This window comes from Myripristis murdjan, chromosome 15, assembly GCF_902150065.1.
Source record: "Myripristis murdjan chromosome 15, fMyrMur1.1, whole genome shotgun sequence".
NCBI lineage: Eukaryota > Metazoa > Chordata > Actinopteri > Holocentriformes > Holocentridae > Myripristis > Myripristis murdjan.
Window position 1 is genome coordinate 1,485,524 of NC_043994.1, and position 17,342 is coordinate 1,502,865.

General features: G+C 40.2%; 2 protein-coding genes across 9 annotated transcripts in view; both read left to right on the forward strand.

Moving 5' to 3' along the window:
- The window catches only part of zswim8 (zinc finger, SWIM-type containing 8), a 63,475-nt gene extending 54,722 nt beyond the window's left edge, over window positions 1–8,753 (forward strand). For 4 of the 6 annotated variants that reach the window (XM_030070348.1, XM_030070352.1, XM_030070349.1 and 1 more), the window contains 5 exons: window positions 223–400; window positions 1,370–1,543; window positions 3,455–3,574; window positions 5,474–5,652; window positions 7,447–8,753. In XM_030070348.1, the coding sequence (XP_029926208.1) occupies window positions 223–400; window positions 1,370–1,543; window positions 3,455–3,574; window positions 5,474–5,652; window positions 7,447–7,650 (855 nt within the window). In that variant the 3' untranslated portion in view covers window positions 7,651–8,753. The remainder of the gene's footprint in view (window positions 1–222; window positions 401–1,369; window positions 1,544–3,454; window positions 3,575–5,473; window positions 5,653–7,446) is intronic. The other 2 variants (XM_030070351.1, XM_030070353.1) reach the window with 1 other exon arrangement.
- A 1,938-nt stretch (window positions 8,754–10,691) lies between these two features.
- Window positions 10,692–17,342, forward strand: part of ndst2a (N-deacetylase/N-sulfotransferase (heparan glucosaminyl) 2a) — a 102,201-nt gene continuing 95,550 nt past the window's right edge. Inside the window, exons 1-2 of one of the 3 annotated variants that reach the window (XM_030070355.1) lie at window positions 10,692–10,906; window positions 11,038–11,095. The gene's annotated coding sequence lies outside the window, so the exon portion shown is untranslated. Of the gene's footprint in view, window positions 11,096–17,342 lie in introns of all 3 variants that reach the window. The other 2 variants (XM_030070354.1, XM_030070356.1) reach the window with 2 other exon arrangements.

Below are 17,342 nucleotides of genomic sequence, written 5' to 3' on the forward strand. Positions count from 1 at the left end.
CACCACCCCTAATTGACAGTGGCTTGATCACTAGAGGAGAGGCCAACATAGTTACAGAGCTATTTATAGCGGCCAACTAAGAGTTTTGCATATATGCAAATCCTACTATCCATTCATTTTGGTGTTTGAAACAAAGGATTCCTTGTTTGCTTTGTTGAGGCATGGTGCTGCAGGTCACTGATAGTAAGCATTTGGTGTGTATGTGTGTATCTACCTTTTTAGGGAATGCATCCAGCTTTTATTGGTGCCCAGTACCCATTCTCGGTAGCCACTGGGCCTCATCCGCCCATGGCAGCCACTGCTGTTACCTTCCCTGGCGTCCCTGTACCGTCCATGACTCAGATAGCCGTCCACCCCTACCACACAGAGACTGGCCTGCCCCTCAGCACCACTGTAACAGGTCAGAACTGCCTGTGTGTCATTTTGTTTTAGTTTGAATGAAAACTTACCACATTATGTCAGATGAAACAGCAATGGGCTTCCATTCATTTCAGGTTTGCCCTCTCTTTAGTTTTTTTTTTTTTTTTTTTTTTTTTTTTTTTTTTAAATGAATGTTTCACCCATAATGTATAATATTTGTATCAGGTACTCATCGTGTACTGCCTTCAGTCCCCAACAAAGAAAGCTTTACTGTTAAGTGTGTCCACCCAAACTGCAGTGAGACATGTGCTTTTGCATGCATGCTTCATGACCATACAAGAGGATTTGTTTGGAAGTTGTCTTTGCAGAAAGATCCTGGCAAAAATTGTGTTTGGGAAGTACTGAGCATACAACTGGATACTGGAGACAGTATCCAGTTGTGATGCTGTTTTACTGTTGAGAAATCATAAGATCATTGACCCAGTTTTTTCCATTGGATCAGAGATGGCTAGCATTTTGGGAATATAAGTGTACCATACAGGCTTGTGAGGGATTGAAGGCAGCACATGGTGAGAGCTTAATACAAAAAATATCATTATGAATTAATTATTTCTTTAATTCACCCTTTCATAGGTAATGAAGCATTTTCAGACTACTGTGTTTCAGTCTTGGTGTCGCGTCTCGTTAGATTATGTGTACCAAAACCTTAAGCAGAAGCTTGGTGAAGACCTCATATGTCCTCTGTTTTGAAATAGTAATGATCAGACTTGTCATGGGAGGATGCAGAGTTAGTGTTAACCAAGGACAACACAGCCGGCAGCCTTGTTAAAGAATCATACCAGTGAATTTGCATGTTTAACCTAATCTACAAAATGTATATACCTTAAAACTTCACTTAAAAGCCGACTCCCAATTAAACACCAAATACCTTTTACTGGCCGAGGGATGGTTAGTCTGTATGGTAAATCCTATTAGAATGGTATTCTGTGAGTGCCATCTTTGTTTCCAGTAGGCAGTGTCCACTCAGGCTCCACCATCCAGGCCATGCAGGGAGCCTCTCTGCCCGCCCTCTCCTCCCAGCCTGCCTCATTGGTCAGCACTCCGTTTCCAGCTGAGGATGAGCAGCATAGCCAGCCAATCAGCCAACAGGGCCTGCACTACCTGCATTCTGCTTACAGAGTTGGTGAGTAACCTCGGGTCGGTGTATTTGTTGAAAGGCTCCTGGTACCCTCATGGTCAGGTGCTGGGTAGACACCAGCAAGGGCTCGGTGTGCTGCTATAGTGGAGAGAATGAAACCAAACATTCTTGAAACATGACAGATGGAGTGAGAAGATCGGTACAAGTCTGAATCTAGTTAAATTTAGCCAAGTAGAGTTTATCTGGTTTAAACAGACTGCACCCATTCTGGGTCACTAATTAACACAGTGTGCACCCATGTAAAACAGCAACATGAATGGCAGTGGTAGAAAGTGTCTCACAAATTGCAACTCAAGATGAAGTTTTGTTAAATGGGTGATATTTTGCTTAAGTACTGCTGTAAACATCTACTTTAAACAGGGGTAGGCAGCCATGTGCCATGGGGAGCCAAGTGTCTGCAGTTGTTCATTCCAACCAAAAACTCCACCAGGTAATTTCACTGATGACTTCACTTTCAGGCAGAGAGTAGGAACTAATCAGTGAAATCAGCTGGTGGAGGTTTTGGTTGGAATGAAAACCTGCACCTCTTGGCCCTCCATGGCACATGGTAACCTACTGCTGACTTAAAAGCACAGTCCTTGATTTTGTTTATATGGATCAACATCGACCTCAGAATCTCAATTTTCTGCCCAAACAAAGTATACCAACTGTAAATAAGGCAGGAGAGAGAAAAGACAAACAATAGGGGTGTGTGTTCCAGAGTTCACAACCAGCAAGCAATGTTTTTGCACTGTTTTTCTTAAAACATAGGGGCGCTCTGAATGAAAATCGAGGAGTGTGCCTTTAAGCAAAAGTTTGAAGTAACTTATTTAAAATGTACTGACAGTAGAAGTTACTGAGTTACTTTTTACAAACAATAACTTTTTTAGATGTGATCTTTTCCATGCAATGCTAAAACAACGAGAGCACAAAGTTCAAACTTTAAAGTTGGAAATTTGGAAATTACAGTAGAAAATGTACCAACAGAGTAAAGCCAGATTACTCTTCTCCTCTTTGCTGACTTACCATTTGCAGTGGAGCACTCCACAATTTTTCAGTTAATGTTGGTCCACTCCATGATGTTCATAAAGCTGACAAAATGTGTACTCTGCTAAGGTCTCTGGATTTAAAGTAATAGTTTGGATTTTTACACGTATTGTGGTATGTGTTGGTCTATGCAAGAGTAATACATCCACAAAGTTTGGTCCATTAACTCCTTCCCTGACGTTAGAATGAGAGCTTCACTGGGAGTGTGCCACAATTAATAAGGCAGATACAGACCGCAAAACAACATGATGCATTCTCACATACGTACACACACACACACACACACACAAACTGACAGACTCTTGACCTACACGGCAATCTCAGCCTCATAGGTAGAAAGTTACAGTTGCTATAGGGTGGGCACAGCTTAGTGGACCAATGAACAAACAGATTTTTGCAGACCAATGACCTGATGGACGAACACAATGAGATGGTGGGGCTAAACCAAACCACTGAAAAAGAAACCTCTGCTGAGTCCAGTGACACCTCCCACAAGTACCTAAAACAAACAGTTGCTGGAGGGTTGCAAACTACAACACCCTGTGGACTTGACTACACACACAAAGTCATGGAATTTTAGAAAGTGTTTTCCATTAGGGAAAGTTAAGAAAATGTAATAAATTCTTGGGACAAAGTCATGGAGTACTGTGGAAATTTGTCATCCTCAATTTAATAATAATAATAATAATAAAAAAGTAACTAGTTGTTCATTGAACATATTTATTTTCCATTTTGTTCACAGAATGTGTGTTTCTCCCTGGGAATAAAACAAAATAATAAACTTTAAGTAAGCAATGCCCTCCTTTTTGCAGGGCACTGCAAAAATGAGAGAGTGTGTCCTTCAGTAACTGTCTGCTTTCCTTTGTGAAGGCATGCTGGCATTGGAGATGCTGGGAAGGAGAGCTCACAATGACCACCCCAACAACTTTTCCCGTAGCCCACCCTACACGGAGGACGTCAAATGGCTGCTAGGACTGGCTGCCAGGCTAGGTGAGCTTTACTCTGGATGAATGGACACACATTCATGGATAGGTACATACTGTAAGAGATTGATGTCAGGATTTATTGGTTGGCTTGTTTTATGGACCATTTTAAAAACCTGTCACAAGCATTTAAACCCAAGAAATCTGACCTTGATCCAGCATCACTGAACTCATCTTTAAGTGTATCATTTTAATAATTAATAGTTTTCTTGTGATTTTTTTTACAATATATTTTTGATATGTTTTTGCTAATTTTTTACTGATATTCTGTTTTTGATTTTTTTTTTTTTTGCTTATTTACTAATTGCCTTTTTTCTATATTTTTGAAAGAAATCAATTGAATTTGCTTATGTTTCAGAGGGTTAATCTGAAGTTAGTTGACAAATGGGGATGTGAAAAATTGACAGGCCTGTATCAGAGTATAACACAAACTCTTTGTGCAGAAACACCTTGTATTTACAATAGGAGCTTTTTCCACCGCAGGTGTCTTTTCAAGTCCCAAAATGTGTTTTTAAAGGGTTTCTGCCCGCTAAAATGTCTGAACTTGACTATACTGACTTGTATCTGTGCAAAGTTTGTCACCAGAGAGATATTTTCACACTCCTCTATGAAAGGTTGAGGTGTGTATGCATACATAAAATCTGAGATCCGGCCTTCTCCTGGGCCAGGAGAAGGCCCAGGCCCATAGGCCCATATTAATGAACAGAGATTATTTTTGGGGGCTTTTAAGAGAATTATTAAATGACTGGGGGAAAATTTAAAATGTTTTTGATTCATTTAATTTATCATAATCAAAACTCTGTAAGGCTCTTGCAGACAGTGAGAGCCATAGGGCTTGTAAAGTTTCACTATGATTTTGTCTTTTGACCGCCCAAAGTTTTGATTTCAGTGGAAATCTAAATCTGAATCGACCATGAAATAGACCTCTGTGGTGGTCTGTGGTGTAACTTACCACAGACCTAAACCGATGGCATAGCTGCTCCTGTATTTTCTTCCCACCTGTGTAGTGTTCGGAGAAATACGCGATAGCAACATTACAAAAAGGTAACTGGGCGTTTAGAACATGACCTTGGTGTTTACTGTCAGTCACCACTCCTATTCTCGTCAAAGGTGTAAAGAAGGCATTAATATTATGCATCTTCTAATCCATAATTCAGCTTCACTGTGGCTCACTCCACCTACCTTTCCACTCCCACAACACCCTTAACCCTTTGAAACCTGACCAAATTCACTTGATTTCTCATAGAGTCAAGGGAAAAAAGAGAAAATTTTAAAAATTTACAAGAAATGAGATGATTTCTAAATGTAACCTTTATTTATCCAAATAATCTCATTGAGACACAGGCTCGCATTCTCAAGAGAAACCTGTCCAAGGCAAACAACAATACAGCACTGAGTTACAAGCCAACTAGTTATTCAGTACAGGATGCAAAAGATTAAAGTGACTGTGCAAAAGTGCCAGAACAGTTTCAAATACTAAGAACAAGAGCAAATTTCCAAAGATATTTTAGAGACTTTCTTCGTAGCTTCTAGAAGAAGATTAAATCTGCTCAGGGAATCAAGCTGGACATCAGTTCCTGCTGTAGCGTATTCCAGGTTGAGGGGGCAGAGTAGGGAAATGCCTTTTTGCCAAGCTCTGTATGAACTGAGGTGACGGTGAAAGTAATGAAGTACTGGGAGTGTAGGCTATGACTGCACTGTTTATGTGACAAGTAAGAGGATAAATAAGTTGGCCCATTCCAGGATTGATTTGTAAGTGAAATTATATCAATGCAATAATCTGAGCATGGATAGTGATGACCTGGTGACCCAAGAATACAAACTGTTAGAGCATGTTAGGTGTTTTCAAACCTGTTATGAATCTTAATGCTCTCTTCTGCTGTCCTCTCCTCTCCTCTGCTCTTAGGAGTCAACTATGTGTACCAGTTCTGTGTTGGAGCAGCAAAGGGTGTCCTCAGCCCTTTTGTCCTGCAGGAGATCATCATGGATGCCCTGCAGAGGCTGAACCCTGCCCATATCCATGCCCACCTCAGGACACCCGCCTTCCACCAGCTGGTTCAACGTTGCCAACAAGCCTACTTGCAGGTAAACCCTCAGTCAGACACATGGACATTCACCAGGGCTAAACAGTTAAATCAGTTGATAATGTCAGCTAGTACTGGCATACTGTAGGCTTGACAAAGAAAAAAAAACACTTGATAGATGAGCTCGCTAGTCACTCCAGTGGCATCCATACTAATGCAGCAATAACTTTTGTGGTAAAGTTATATTAATGAAAAGCAGATGCTAAATATTTAACACCTGCGTCAGTGTCAGAAAAAAAGTGCGGTATGACCAAAAATGTATATCACGGTATTTTTCAAAATTACATCGGTTTCATGGTATATGACGGTATTTTCTTTTTTCATGCACGACTGGGTGTTAACCACATTTTCTAATGATTTAGAGAAGAATTACTGCAGTAAATGAACTTAGAATGACCTATTTTACTGTCATGAGGAATGAATACTGGACATTAAGGTCCAGACAACTGGACATTAATGTCCAAGTTGTCCACCCTAGTATTAATACAGGTTTACATGGCAACACAAATTGATGCAAAGAGGTGGCACTCATGATTCTAATGAAGTGAAGGAATCAGAATGCATGACAGTTGCAGTCAAAATACAGAACCTTTTTATTATACAAATTTAAGGCCACTTGCATTAATATGCAGACTGATTTAACCATATGTTAAAATATTATTGTTATTTTTAAAATGTGAATTACTTATCAAATAGACCTACAATTCAGCTACCAGTGAATGAGCAGTAGTATGCATGTGATAACATAGATTGAAAAATAAGCCGAAGTGATACCTCTTCTCTGAATAGACAAGCTAAGCCAGTGTGCTGCTGTTAGTCAGTGAAAATAGAGCAGAGTGGCAACTCTTCACTTTGTTACACAATCTATGTCAGTGCGCTGCTGTAGCCTGGAAAGTTCCTCTGCCTTTGCCAGACGGATTTTTTGAAGCCGAAGACAAACAGCCGACACAGCTCCTCTTTTTGGTAAAAGTTCTTCAGCTTCATTTTCTGAGTCCCCACTGCTTAGTGAGTGCAACTGCAAAAACAGTCCCCCTCCAACGATGTCCCGCGGTGCTACGTTCCGCGTGCTGTTCCCAACATTATGTGCCCTACACACACACACACACACACACACACACACACACTGGTATTGGGGTATCTGAAAAATTCATATCATAAAAAACAATAACACCGGTATTTGGTATGAACCAGTATACCGCCCAGCACTAACACAACATATAATCAACATCCTTTGAGTTTCAAATTAGAATTTTTGGTTAAAACCCCCTCTTATCTTGTTTCTTCTGGGGCCAACAAAGTCCTCAGCATTGATAAACCATGGCACAGATAATTGGCTGTGGAAAGCAAATGTTTCCCTGGGGGTACTATTTTCTGGCAGTGAGACCTTTTCACTCCACCCAATTTCAAATCATCAAAACCCAACAGTGCTGCTGCTTTTAGGAAAACTAATGTGGACGACTTTATTACAGTGATGGAATACTGCTGTGAAGACAGTCTGAAGTCTCTGAAAGTTCATTTTCATATCATAGGGAATGAATGAAAACCAGTGGCTAGATACAGGGGAAGAAAATGATATCTAACATTCAACTGCTTGCTTTGGGAAAAGATTAGCAGAAATTATATACATTTTGTAGATATTATGCTAAACATGCATCATCACTAAGTTACAGGTGGAGTGTGTGGACAGGGCTGGACAATATACTTTAGATGGCTCATACAGTGCTGATCCCTCTCACTGCTCTGTGGCCACCTGTTGACACCACCTCTGTGTGTTTGGTTCATTTTGTGTCTGCAGTACATCCACCACCGGCTAATCCACCTGACGCCTGCTGACTACGACGACTTTGTCAACATCATCCGCAGCGCTCGTGGTGCTTTTTGCCTGACACCGGTGGGCATGATGCAGTTCAATGATGTGCTGCAAAACCTGAAGAGAGGCAAGCAGACCAAGGAGCTGTGGCAGCGGATCTCCCTGGAGATGGCCACCTTTTCCCCCTGACCGGCCTTCGGACTCGGCCCGGAGATGGCTGTGGAGCTGGAGGGGGAGTAGTGACATCATATCCAACTTCTGCAAAGTCTCCAGCACCGCCACTGCCGCTGCACTGAGCCGGCCACGTTGCAGCTGTGCGCCTGCTTCTGTCAGGCTAATGGGACGTCATCACCTACCCCTGGTCCTTCCTAGTCCTTAATGTGGACTCGCCAAACAGCACACAGGCAGCACAATCAGCTCCCATATTCCCTTACCCCCAAAGACTTCCTTTTTAAATATCATCAGTGTGTTTGTCCATCCAGAGCATGGAGGGAAATGCAGATGAGCTTCCTCCACTCTGTTTCTTGAATGGCTCACTTCACTTATTCTCATTTTATCTTGGTTCATGTTTGTGTAACCCTGTGTAATTAAAGTGTATTCCTTCCCTCCTTCATCCACTTGTCTCTTCCATATTCCCCTGAAGGCATCATAATGGGGATCTCTCTCTGTTGTCATTTTCTTTCTTTTTTTTTTTCTTTTTTTTTTTTTTTTTTGTAGCTTTGTTTAGTTGGCCTTTGTGTTCAATGAAACCACTGAGTGAGTCAGTTTCATACTGCAACATTCCTGTCCGGGGTGGTAGGGACTTTGAAGTCACTCAACAAAAACTTGTCACTATGGATCTGAATTTAAGCAGTGTAAAAGAGAAACAGAAAAACAGGAAAAAAGAAAGAAAGAAAACAAGTTTGCTGAAATCAATTTTAAAAAATGTTTAATATTAAAATTGATAACCTAAGTACGGGTGAGGATTTTTCAGTGTTTTTTTTTTTTTTTTTTTTTTTTTTTGATATTTTATATAGATTATGATATGTATGTAGAGAGGAATGGAAAGAGAATCAGAGATTAAAGGTGTTGAGTGTTGTGTGAGTTCTTTTTTCCATTTCAGCCCATCTGAGGGGCAAGGTGAGAGGTGAACACAGCAAATCAGGCTCGACCAAACTCGGAGGCCGGGATGGCCAGGGCTTTCTGAGCATGAACGTCACTGACGTTCCAAATGTTATGTTTCGGTAATTCTTTTGTATCTCAATAACAAGGATAGTTCCAAATCACTGACTTGTAAACCATATGTTTTGGCCCTGGAAAACCCCACTTTGCCAAGCTGTGTAATGCACGCTTATTTGAGGACAAGCCCAAACATCTGAACAGACCTGATAGGAAAAAAAAAACATTTGTTATTGATTAGTGAGCCTGATATTTGTGTAATAGGACACAGTGTGGTTAGTTTGTGGACCCTGGTGCTGTTACTCTAAAAGAGATGTTGACGTTCCATCAAATTTCAGATGGCTGCTGTGGTTCAGAACCCTGCATCTAGACTTTGCTCTGGACCTCATGGCTGAAGAGTGACTTGGTAGAAAATGTACTGTGATATTTTTGTATTCCACAAAAGTGTAGCTTGATTGAAAAACAAAGAATATATATATGTATACACACACACACACACACACACACAGACATATACATATACACACACGTGTGTGTGTGTGTGTATATATATGTATATATGTATATATATATACACGTGTGTGTATGTATACATACAGCTGTATGTATGTATGTGTATATATATGTATGTATGTGTATATACACATATATATACATAGGTGTGTGTGTATATATATGTACACACACGTATGTATGTATGTATATGTATATATATACACATACACATATATGTATGTACATATACCTATACACACGTACGTATGTGTGTGTGTGTATATATATGTATATACACACACGTATGATGCTGATTGCTAAAGGTTGTAATTTAGAGTGAAAATAAAAAAGAACAGATAAAAGCAATACTAAAAATGTAGAATTTACTTAATAAAGATAAATCAAAACACTAACTTGCTGTGACTTGTTTATGGGATTTGATGGGTTAAGACTTGTGAGCTTAAAGGGATAGACACCCATTTTGAAAAAAATGACCCCCCCCCCTCCACTTGATACTGGTATGTCCACTTGAATTTCAGAAAGCAACACTTGTACAGTGATGTTAAACCTTCTTTGAGTGGATTAAGTTGTTATTTTTCAGAATGCTATCTGGGGGGGATGTCCACCTCAATGGCAGGAGGCTAACAGTTAGCATTTCGAGCATCCAGTCAGTATCTAACAATGACAGGAAGATAGCACCACTATAGTCCTACAACCAATCAGGGGATGTGAAATAATTTCTTTTGAAATGGTGAAGCATCCCTTTAATTCCAGGTGGGAATCTAGACCAGCCTATGTTGGCCCAATGCAAGAGTGGAGACTAGGTCAAGATGTCAAGTAAATTTCCCATAGTTCTGTTCACACCACTGACAGTGCACAAAATGCCACTGTAGCATGCTATAGTATAGTATAGTAGGCTTAAAATGTCATTTTTCTGTAGAACTGGATGAAGCAGATACCGTCAGTGACACCCTGCATGCTCCACTAATGGCCAAAGGAGGGTGCGCAAGGGCAGTCTGAAGCTTCAGTCTATGAACAAGAACAAGACAAAACAGTTTTGACTTCGCAACGTAAACCAAATGTTTAGTTTCCAATAATAAATTACAAACCAGCTTAACAGACTTTGTTCATAAAAGTGTTAACAACAGCCAAGGCTACTTATCTATGCAGAATGTGTCACAAAAACCAATAGCGATTTTTTTTTTTTTTTTTTTTTTAAATTTCCCCGCGGGCATCAATAAAATATTTCTGATGAATTCTCTTATTCTCTGATGAATTATGATTCTGACTCGGATAATTATAATAATGATTACTATTATTCAACAACAACAACAATAATAATAATAATAATAATAATTAGAAGAAGAAAAAGAAGAAAGGGAAAAAGAATAACAACAATAACAACAACAACATTATGGTTTAGTTCGCTTTTTTCAACCGTAAACCTCCTATGTGGAACAAAATGAAACAACACAAAACAAGGGTATAGTATGAAATACTGACAGTAGTGGCAGTAAGTGACGTTACAAAACACCAAGTGAACCTTCAACCTTGTAAAAAAAAAAAAAAAAAAAAAAAAAGCCTGATCAAACAGCGGCGGCTCCGCCTGCTCTCCTGGTCCCGTCCAGCCCGGCGCTGCTGCAGGGCAACTTCCCAAGAGTGGCGCTGGGAGCTCTGCGGCGTGACACTGACACGCCTCGCTAATCTGAGTTAATGTTGTTTACATGTACGTGGAATAACAAAGAAGAACGTGTCTTCTGCCGGCCTCGGAACGGTGAAACCAAACGCAGGAGTAAGTGAACATGTAAACCCTGCCCGGTATATTTGGTTGAGTCCAGAGTTCCAACAGAAGCAAGATGGCGGACTGAGCAAAGATACGCTGAACTTCACTTTTCTTACTCTAAACGTTTCATCACTGTTTAGCTCCGGTTTCGTCCACTCCCGCTCCCGTCAGATTGTTGTTCTTTCACAGCGAATATTGGTAAGTCCTATGTTATTTCCAGCTTTTCTGTCGTCAACCTTGAAGCCCGTTTTCTTCGTGTAGCCTGCGAGCAGTTGACGTAGCCTCCGCAGCTAGCTGGAGCCTGACTTCAGCACCAGCTGGACTGGGCTTGTTTTACTGGCCGTGGCTGACATCAGGGCAGCTCGACTGCACAGTTACCAGCAATGTAGATGGAAGTGGATTCAAAAGATGGCTTGTATGTTCAGGTCCTAAATGTCAGGCTGGCGTGCTAAACAGCTCGAGTTAGCTGTGCTAGTTCCCATTTAGACCCCCACAGACTTGCCTGTGCAGAGTTGCTAGTTGTTAGCATGCTAACAGACTCCAGACACACTGATGCTTCATATGGCGGACTGCTGCCTGCAAATGGAAAACTTTTCACGCCTTCATCCACAGGCTTCCTTTATCATCCACTTCCACAGAATGACGGAGAGATTGCATGTTAATGTGCTCTGTGTTCGTGTTGTCATGCATTGGTTGGCGGATTAAAGCCGAGCAGCATGCCATGTTGACGGGGAGGATTTGATAGGGAATGTGCAGTAGGCTTTGAGCTGCCTGCTGGAGCTGCTTGGTGACCATGCTGATTGTTTTGCCCACTCCTGCCCGGTAGGCTCACATTCGGCTACCAGTGAGGCAAGGCAACTTTTTTGAATAGCACCATTCATACACTAAGGCATTCAAAGTGCTTTACAGAGGCATAGAAATACATTAAGAAAGCTAAAACACTGAGAAGAAATGAAAAGCTTAAAATTAATGAAAGCAGAAAATAAAAGATGAACAAGCAAAAAATGACCTTATGATTACTATGTGGTTGTGTACGTGTTTTATTGGTAAGCTGCAGCAAACCGTCATGTTTTAAGTCCTGATTTAAATGAGCTGGCTGTTGTGGCAGTCCTCAGGTGTTCAGCAGGTTGTTCCACAGGTCAGGAGCAGAGCAACTACAAGCTCCCAGATCCCAGACCATTTAGTGCTTTGTAGACAAGTAATAACATTTTAAAGTTTGCTCTCTGACAAACAGGATGCCACTGCAGTGATTTGACAATTGGTAGTAGTAGGTAGTAGTCATATGTCCATAATAACTTTTCAGTGTTTGAAACTGCTGTCCTGGCTATCTGCCCATGGTTTCTGCCATCATAAGCAGAGGTAACTGCTACTCTTATTTGTTGAATCCTCTTCTTATTACATGCAATCAATCAGTCATGGACAGCGTGTGTGCCAATTTCTGTGACTAGAGCTGCACGTGTGCTCTTGTAGAATTGGTGTCTTGCTGATTAAAGTGTGACCATAGTCTTTGTTTAGTTCTTTCTGTGGAACAGAGCAGGCTACCCCAGTCTAATGTCCTGTGCCAGGAGCCACATGATCTTTGATTGCTGAGTTAAGTCTGTTGCAGCTCCCTCTGTTGTTTGGCTGAGTTCAGGAAAGCCATGGTTTACATGAAAATCACACTGGATGTTGTTCTCATTAGTTCTGCTGCCAAATGAGGTGGCCCCTCTGAAGTCTGTTAAGGATGCAGTTTAAGTTGTTTTAAAGGGATAGTTCACCCATTTAGGAAAAAAATGTTGTCCCCCCTCCTTGCTGTTATGTAGGACAGTATAGTAGTGCTATCTTATTGTTACTCTCATTGTTTATCTAATAATTTGAGTGAATTAAGGCAGTTATTGTAAGAATGTTAGTCAGGAGGAAGTTCACCTCAATAGCAGGAGGCTAACAGTTAGCATTTGGAACATCCAGCCAGTATCCAGCACTTATTAACAGTGAGAGGAAGATAGTACCACAGCTGGAAATAAATGGGTGAACTGTCCCTTTAAATGAGTTTTTTTGGCTCATGATACTTTGCTAATCATGATTGTTTTCCTGTGATCAAGCTATGATACACATATAACAAATGTGACCAGGGGCCATACCCACAAAACCATCTAAACCCTGCTGCAGTTTCTATGCAGCCCCACACTGTCAATAAATCTAATCCTAGGTCAAGAGTATGTTTAACTTATTCATCCTTCAACTGTCACTTTGAGAAACAGTCTCTTCCAGAGGGACAAAAGTCATTTTAAAATTGCATTTTTTTTTTTCAGTGTGGAGCAGCTGTAAGGAAGGAGGCTTGTGTTTCCTCGTTTAGGAAACACTGGCCTAGATCACCTTGCCAACATAATGTATGACCAAGCATTCTCCTGCTCTGATCAATCTGGAATGAGGCAAACACATTCACTATTCTGCCCAACAACATAGTTAATTTCCAATCAGTCATTGTTGGATTTTTAGCCCTGGTGCTTTCAGAATATTCAGAATGAGTAACCTATGTGTGTGCAGCATGGTGCTCAGGTTCCTTGGAGATTTCAAGTGGAACGTAAGGCCCTGAATTGCCACATTTAGAATGAGGTGGCTATGATAAGCTGATTTTTCCTTTGTTACATTCCCCTCTCTGAAGACTGACTTGCTCCTTTCTATTCTTGAGTGGAAGACCCAATTAGTGCTGAGCTGTAGGCCCAAACCCACTTCTGTCCTCAGAGCATATTACTGATGTGTGAGATAACCACTTTTTAATTAAGAGGAAGGCCTTGGGGTGGCTTTCACAAGGAGAGTTTCTGCATGAAGGCTAGACTGTTAAAACCTTGCCCTTTGGAAAGTGGAACTACTTGACTGAGTTCTGTTTTTTTAACACCAGGAAGCTTGGTGGATTTTAAGGCTGTAAGAACGCCAACGAGCTGCAAATTCACAGCAAGGCATTTCTAATATCTAGCTTCATATTTTCTAATTAGATAGTTCTCACAGTAGTGCAGCATTCTTGCTGATGGTTGTCATCACCATTATCATCAGGCCATTAGTCAACTGGAAGTCCTTTCAGCTACAAAAATGCGCACATTGTTTGACTAGAGAAGGACACGGCAAGGAAAATAAAATGCCAAATTGGATGGAGTCCAAGTTTATCAAAAGCAAAAATAGTTTGGTCGCTAAAATAGCCTGACTACCAGCACCATCTGAGTTAGTTTCCATGGCAACAACTTGTCAAATCATGCCATCAATCAATTGCTGCTCTGGTGTAAGGAGGTAAATATAAATATTATCTTGTATGATTTTGGAAAAAAAAAATCTGCCTATTTGAAAATGTGTCTGAGAAGTCAAGGAGACAGTGCTGCACATGCTTTTTTCCCAGTGGCTTTCTACTGTTCATGTGTTGTGCATTTGGCAGACCTACCCAGCAAGAGAGGAAACCTCAGCACATGCTCTTTGCTAGCACTTTGTCTTAATTTTGGATTGTTCAATTGTGAAACTCAATTTATTATCAAATGACTGTAATTTTGTAAGGCCAGGCACACGCTATACGATATTACAGATGATTTAGGCATCTCGGACAAATTGTGAAAATCAGAGTAGAAATGGCATGTCTTCACTTACACATCACATCCTGATCTCCTGACGCACTCTGAGACTGTCCACGGCATATTCCAACATGTTGGAAATTTTTGGTGTTGCTCTTGTAGGGTGAGGGGGTACATCAAAGCAATTTGTCACACTGGCCAGTTAGATTGTCATCACTCTGTTTATTGCTAGAGACATTTGAGCAGACAAATACATTGGGCATTATGCAGCTTATAGTATGAACTGTCTCACCTCCAACTCGCTTTGTGATTCTGACCAACTTCACCTTGTTCATGCCCTAAAGACGTCATCTTCTTTCCACCTGCGCTGTTATTCTTTTTCTGGAGTGACATTTGTCATTTACTTATATTTTCCCCAGTGGTGATGTTTGCATAGAATTATGAAGGATTCTTGAAATATTAAGTAGGAGTTATGAGCATTATACAGTGTGTGTTTATGTTTATCCTCTCAGTTTCCTTATCCACTCTCTTTTCTTGCACCTCTGTGGTGATAAAAACCCATGAAGAAATCCTTGTACAGGTATACATGGCCCAGCGATCAGGTTTCTCCAGCAGAAATCTACCTGCTTAAGTGTCTCTTAAAGGGCCATACCATTGATTTTGAATGTGTGGCTAACAAAGTCATCTCCGTTCATAAACTACAGAACTGATAATTGGTTGTGTAAAGCGAACAGAGGGACTGTTTCACTCCATCAAATTTTAAGTCATCAAAGCACAACAGTGCTGCTGCTGTACAACTGCCTTCATTGGGCAGAAACATGCTTAGAAGAAACATGAAGTATATACATTTTGTAGATATTAATCTAAACATGCAAAATCTTTGGGATGGTCACTTTAGCGTTGAACCCGAAACTAGTTTTCTTGTTTATATGGTAGTGTAGAAATCATTGCCTCCGTTAGGGTTAGAAATTGGGTTAAGGTGATTAAAAGGGGGTCAATTTTAAGCTAAAGTTTGATTTAGAGTCTATATAGAGATACAGGAAGCAATCAGGTGACCTTTTGCTGAAGCCCACGACTATCTAATAGTAGGTGTTTTTTGAAACTACCTGTTTTAAGTAACCTTATATATCTATATCTATATATATAGATATCTATCTATATCTATATATCTATATTTATCTATCTATCTATCTATCTATCTATCTATAGAGAGAGAGACAGACAGAGAGGTATGGAGAAAGCGAGCAAGCTAGTGAGGAATGTGTAAGCAGAGGTGCTGGAGGACCACAGAGAGGCATGCTGGGCTTCATTTAGCCTGTTGTGATGGTCCAGTGTGGAATTCTCAGCTTGAATGCAGTGCCTTTAGCTAGTGCTGGTCAGTGCTGGTCATTGTTATTTCGGGGGTAGGTGGTCATTTGCTCGTCAGAAGTGGAATACCTGCAGGGTGAAGTGGGAAGGTGTGCTAGAACACGTTAAGACACGACTGGTTGGCTGTAATGACTAGCTACAGCAGGAAGCTTCCTCCAGTATGAATGGCCTTGTTGCCCTTAAGAGTTGTACTTAGCAGGGGCTTGGCTTGGGAGCACTTCACATACAGGGGCATGAAAAATAATTTCTTCCTAACTTTTTGTGATTTTAGTTCTCTCTCAGTTGGTTTTCTGTGTCTGTAGGGCTGAGCAATATATTGGTATTATATTTATCATGATATAAGACTAGATATGTCTTGGATTTTGGATATTGTAATGCTGTGATATGGCATAGAGGGTTGGGGTTATTTTAAGAATGTTAGCGGACGGGAAGGGGGGGTGAAATAATATAGTCACAGTAGTAGTAGCAGCAATAATAATAATGTGTTATGAGTAGGATACTGGAAGATCCAAATATAGTGTTTCTTTTTTATTTGCATAAAGAACAATGAAGAAGTATTAAAAATATAGACATGACTTTTTCCTCTTTGCTCTAGGGACAGCATTTTGGGGTGAGAAAGGCTCAAGGCTTAGTGCTGCAGACCACTGCTTTTGTTCTGTGTATTGTCACATGACCCCAGGGCCAGTAGCAAAGCCTCATTAAGCCCTCTGCAGAGAGTTCATCAGCTAAATGATACTTAGAGTTACCTGATGAAGCTGATCTGGGTATATTGATGTCCTGGATAGAGCTGTGAATGGCCCAGAACATGAGACAGTACATTCATCAGACGCACTGCCAGAACAGGTCATTAACTGGGCCAGGACAAGGTCTGAAAAATCACTGATACTAACATTATTAATGGTCTATTTTAGTATGTTTGGCAAAGCCTGTCACATCCAACTTCTGATGCCCATACACTTCATTCAAACCAAAGCAGCATGGCTGTACTTCCATTCTTCACAGTAGACAGAGGCAGCAGGAGTGTGAATTGGAAAAAATTTTGGTGTGCGATTAATTGCGTCAGAAATTATTGCGATAAGCGATAATATTGTGTAATATTGTGCTTTTAAGACCATTTTTATGATTCTTGTAATTTTTACATTTTCAGACCATTCTTTAAACTTAAATTATGATCATAAAGGCATAATGATGCAAATACATTCTTTTAAAGAGAAATAAACATTAATTCAACAAGAATATTTAAAAATGTAAACAAGAACATTTAAATATCCAAAATAAATAAGACATAAAAATACCAAAATAAATAAAGATCTTATGAATACAAAAAATTTGACCATCTGTCCCTGATAACAAAAAGTGCACTGTAGTAAAAAAACAAAACAAAACATGGACTGAAATGGACTCTGTCTCTTATCAAAAATTCACATGAATAAAAAACAAAAACTATAAAAAAAATAGACTTTTTCTCTATTAAGAAAAAAAAACACTCAAAAACTACACACAACCAAAACAACGAATAAAATGGATGATCAAGTCTTTGT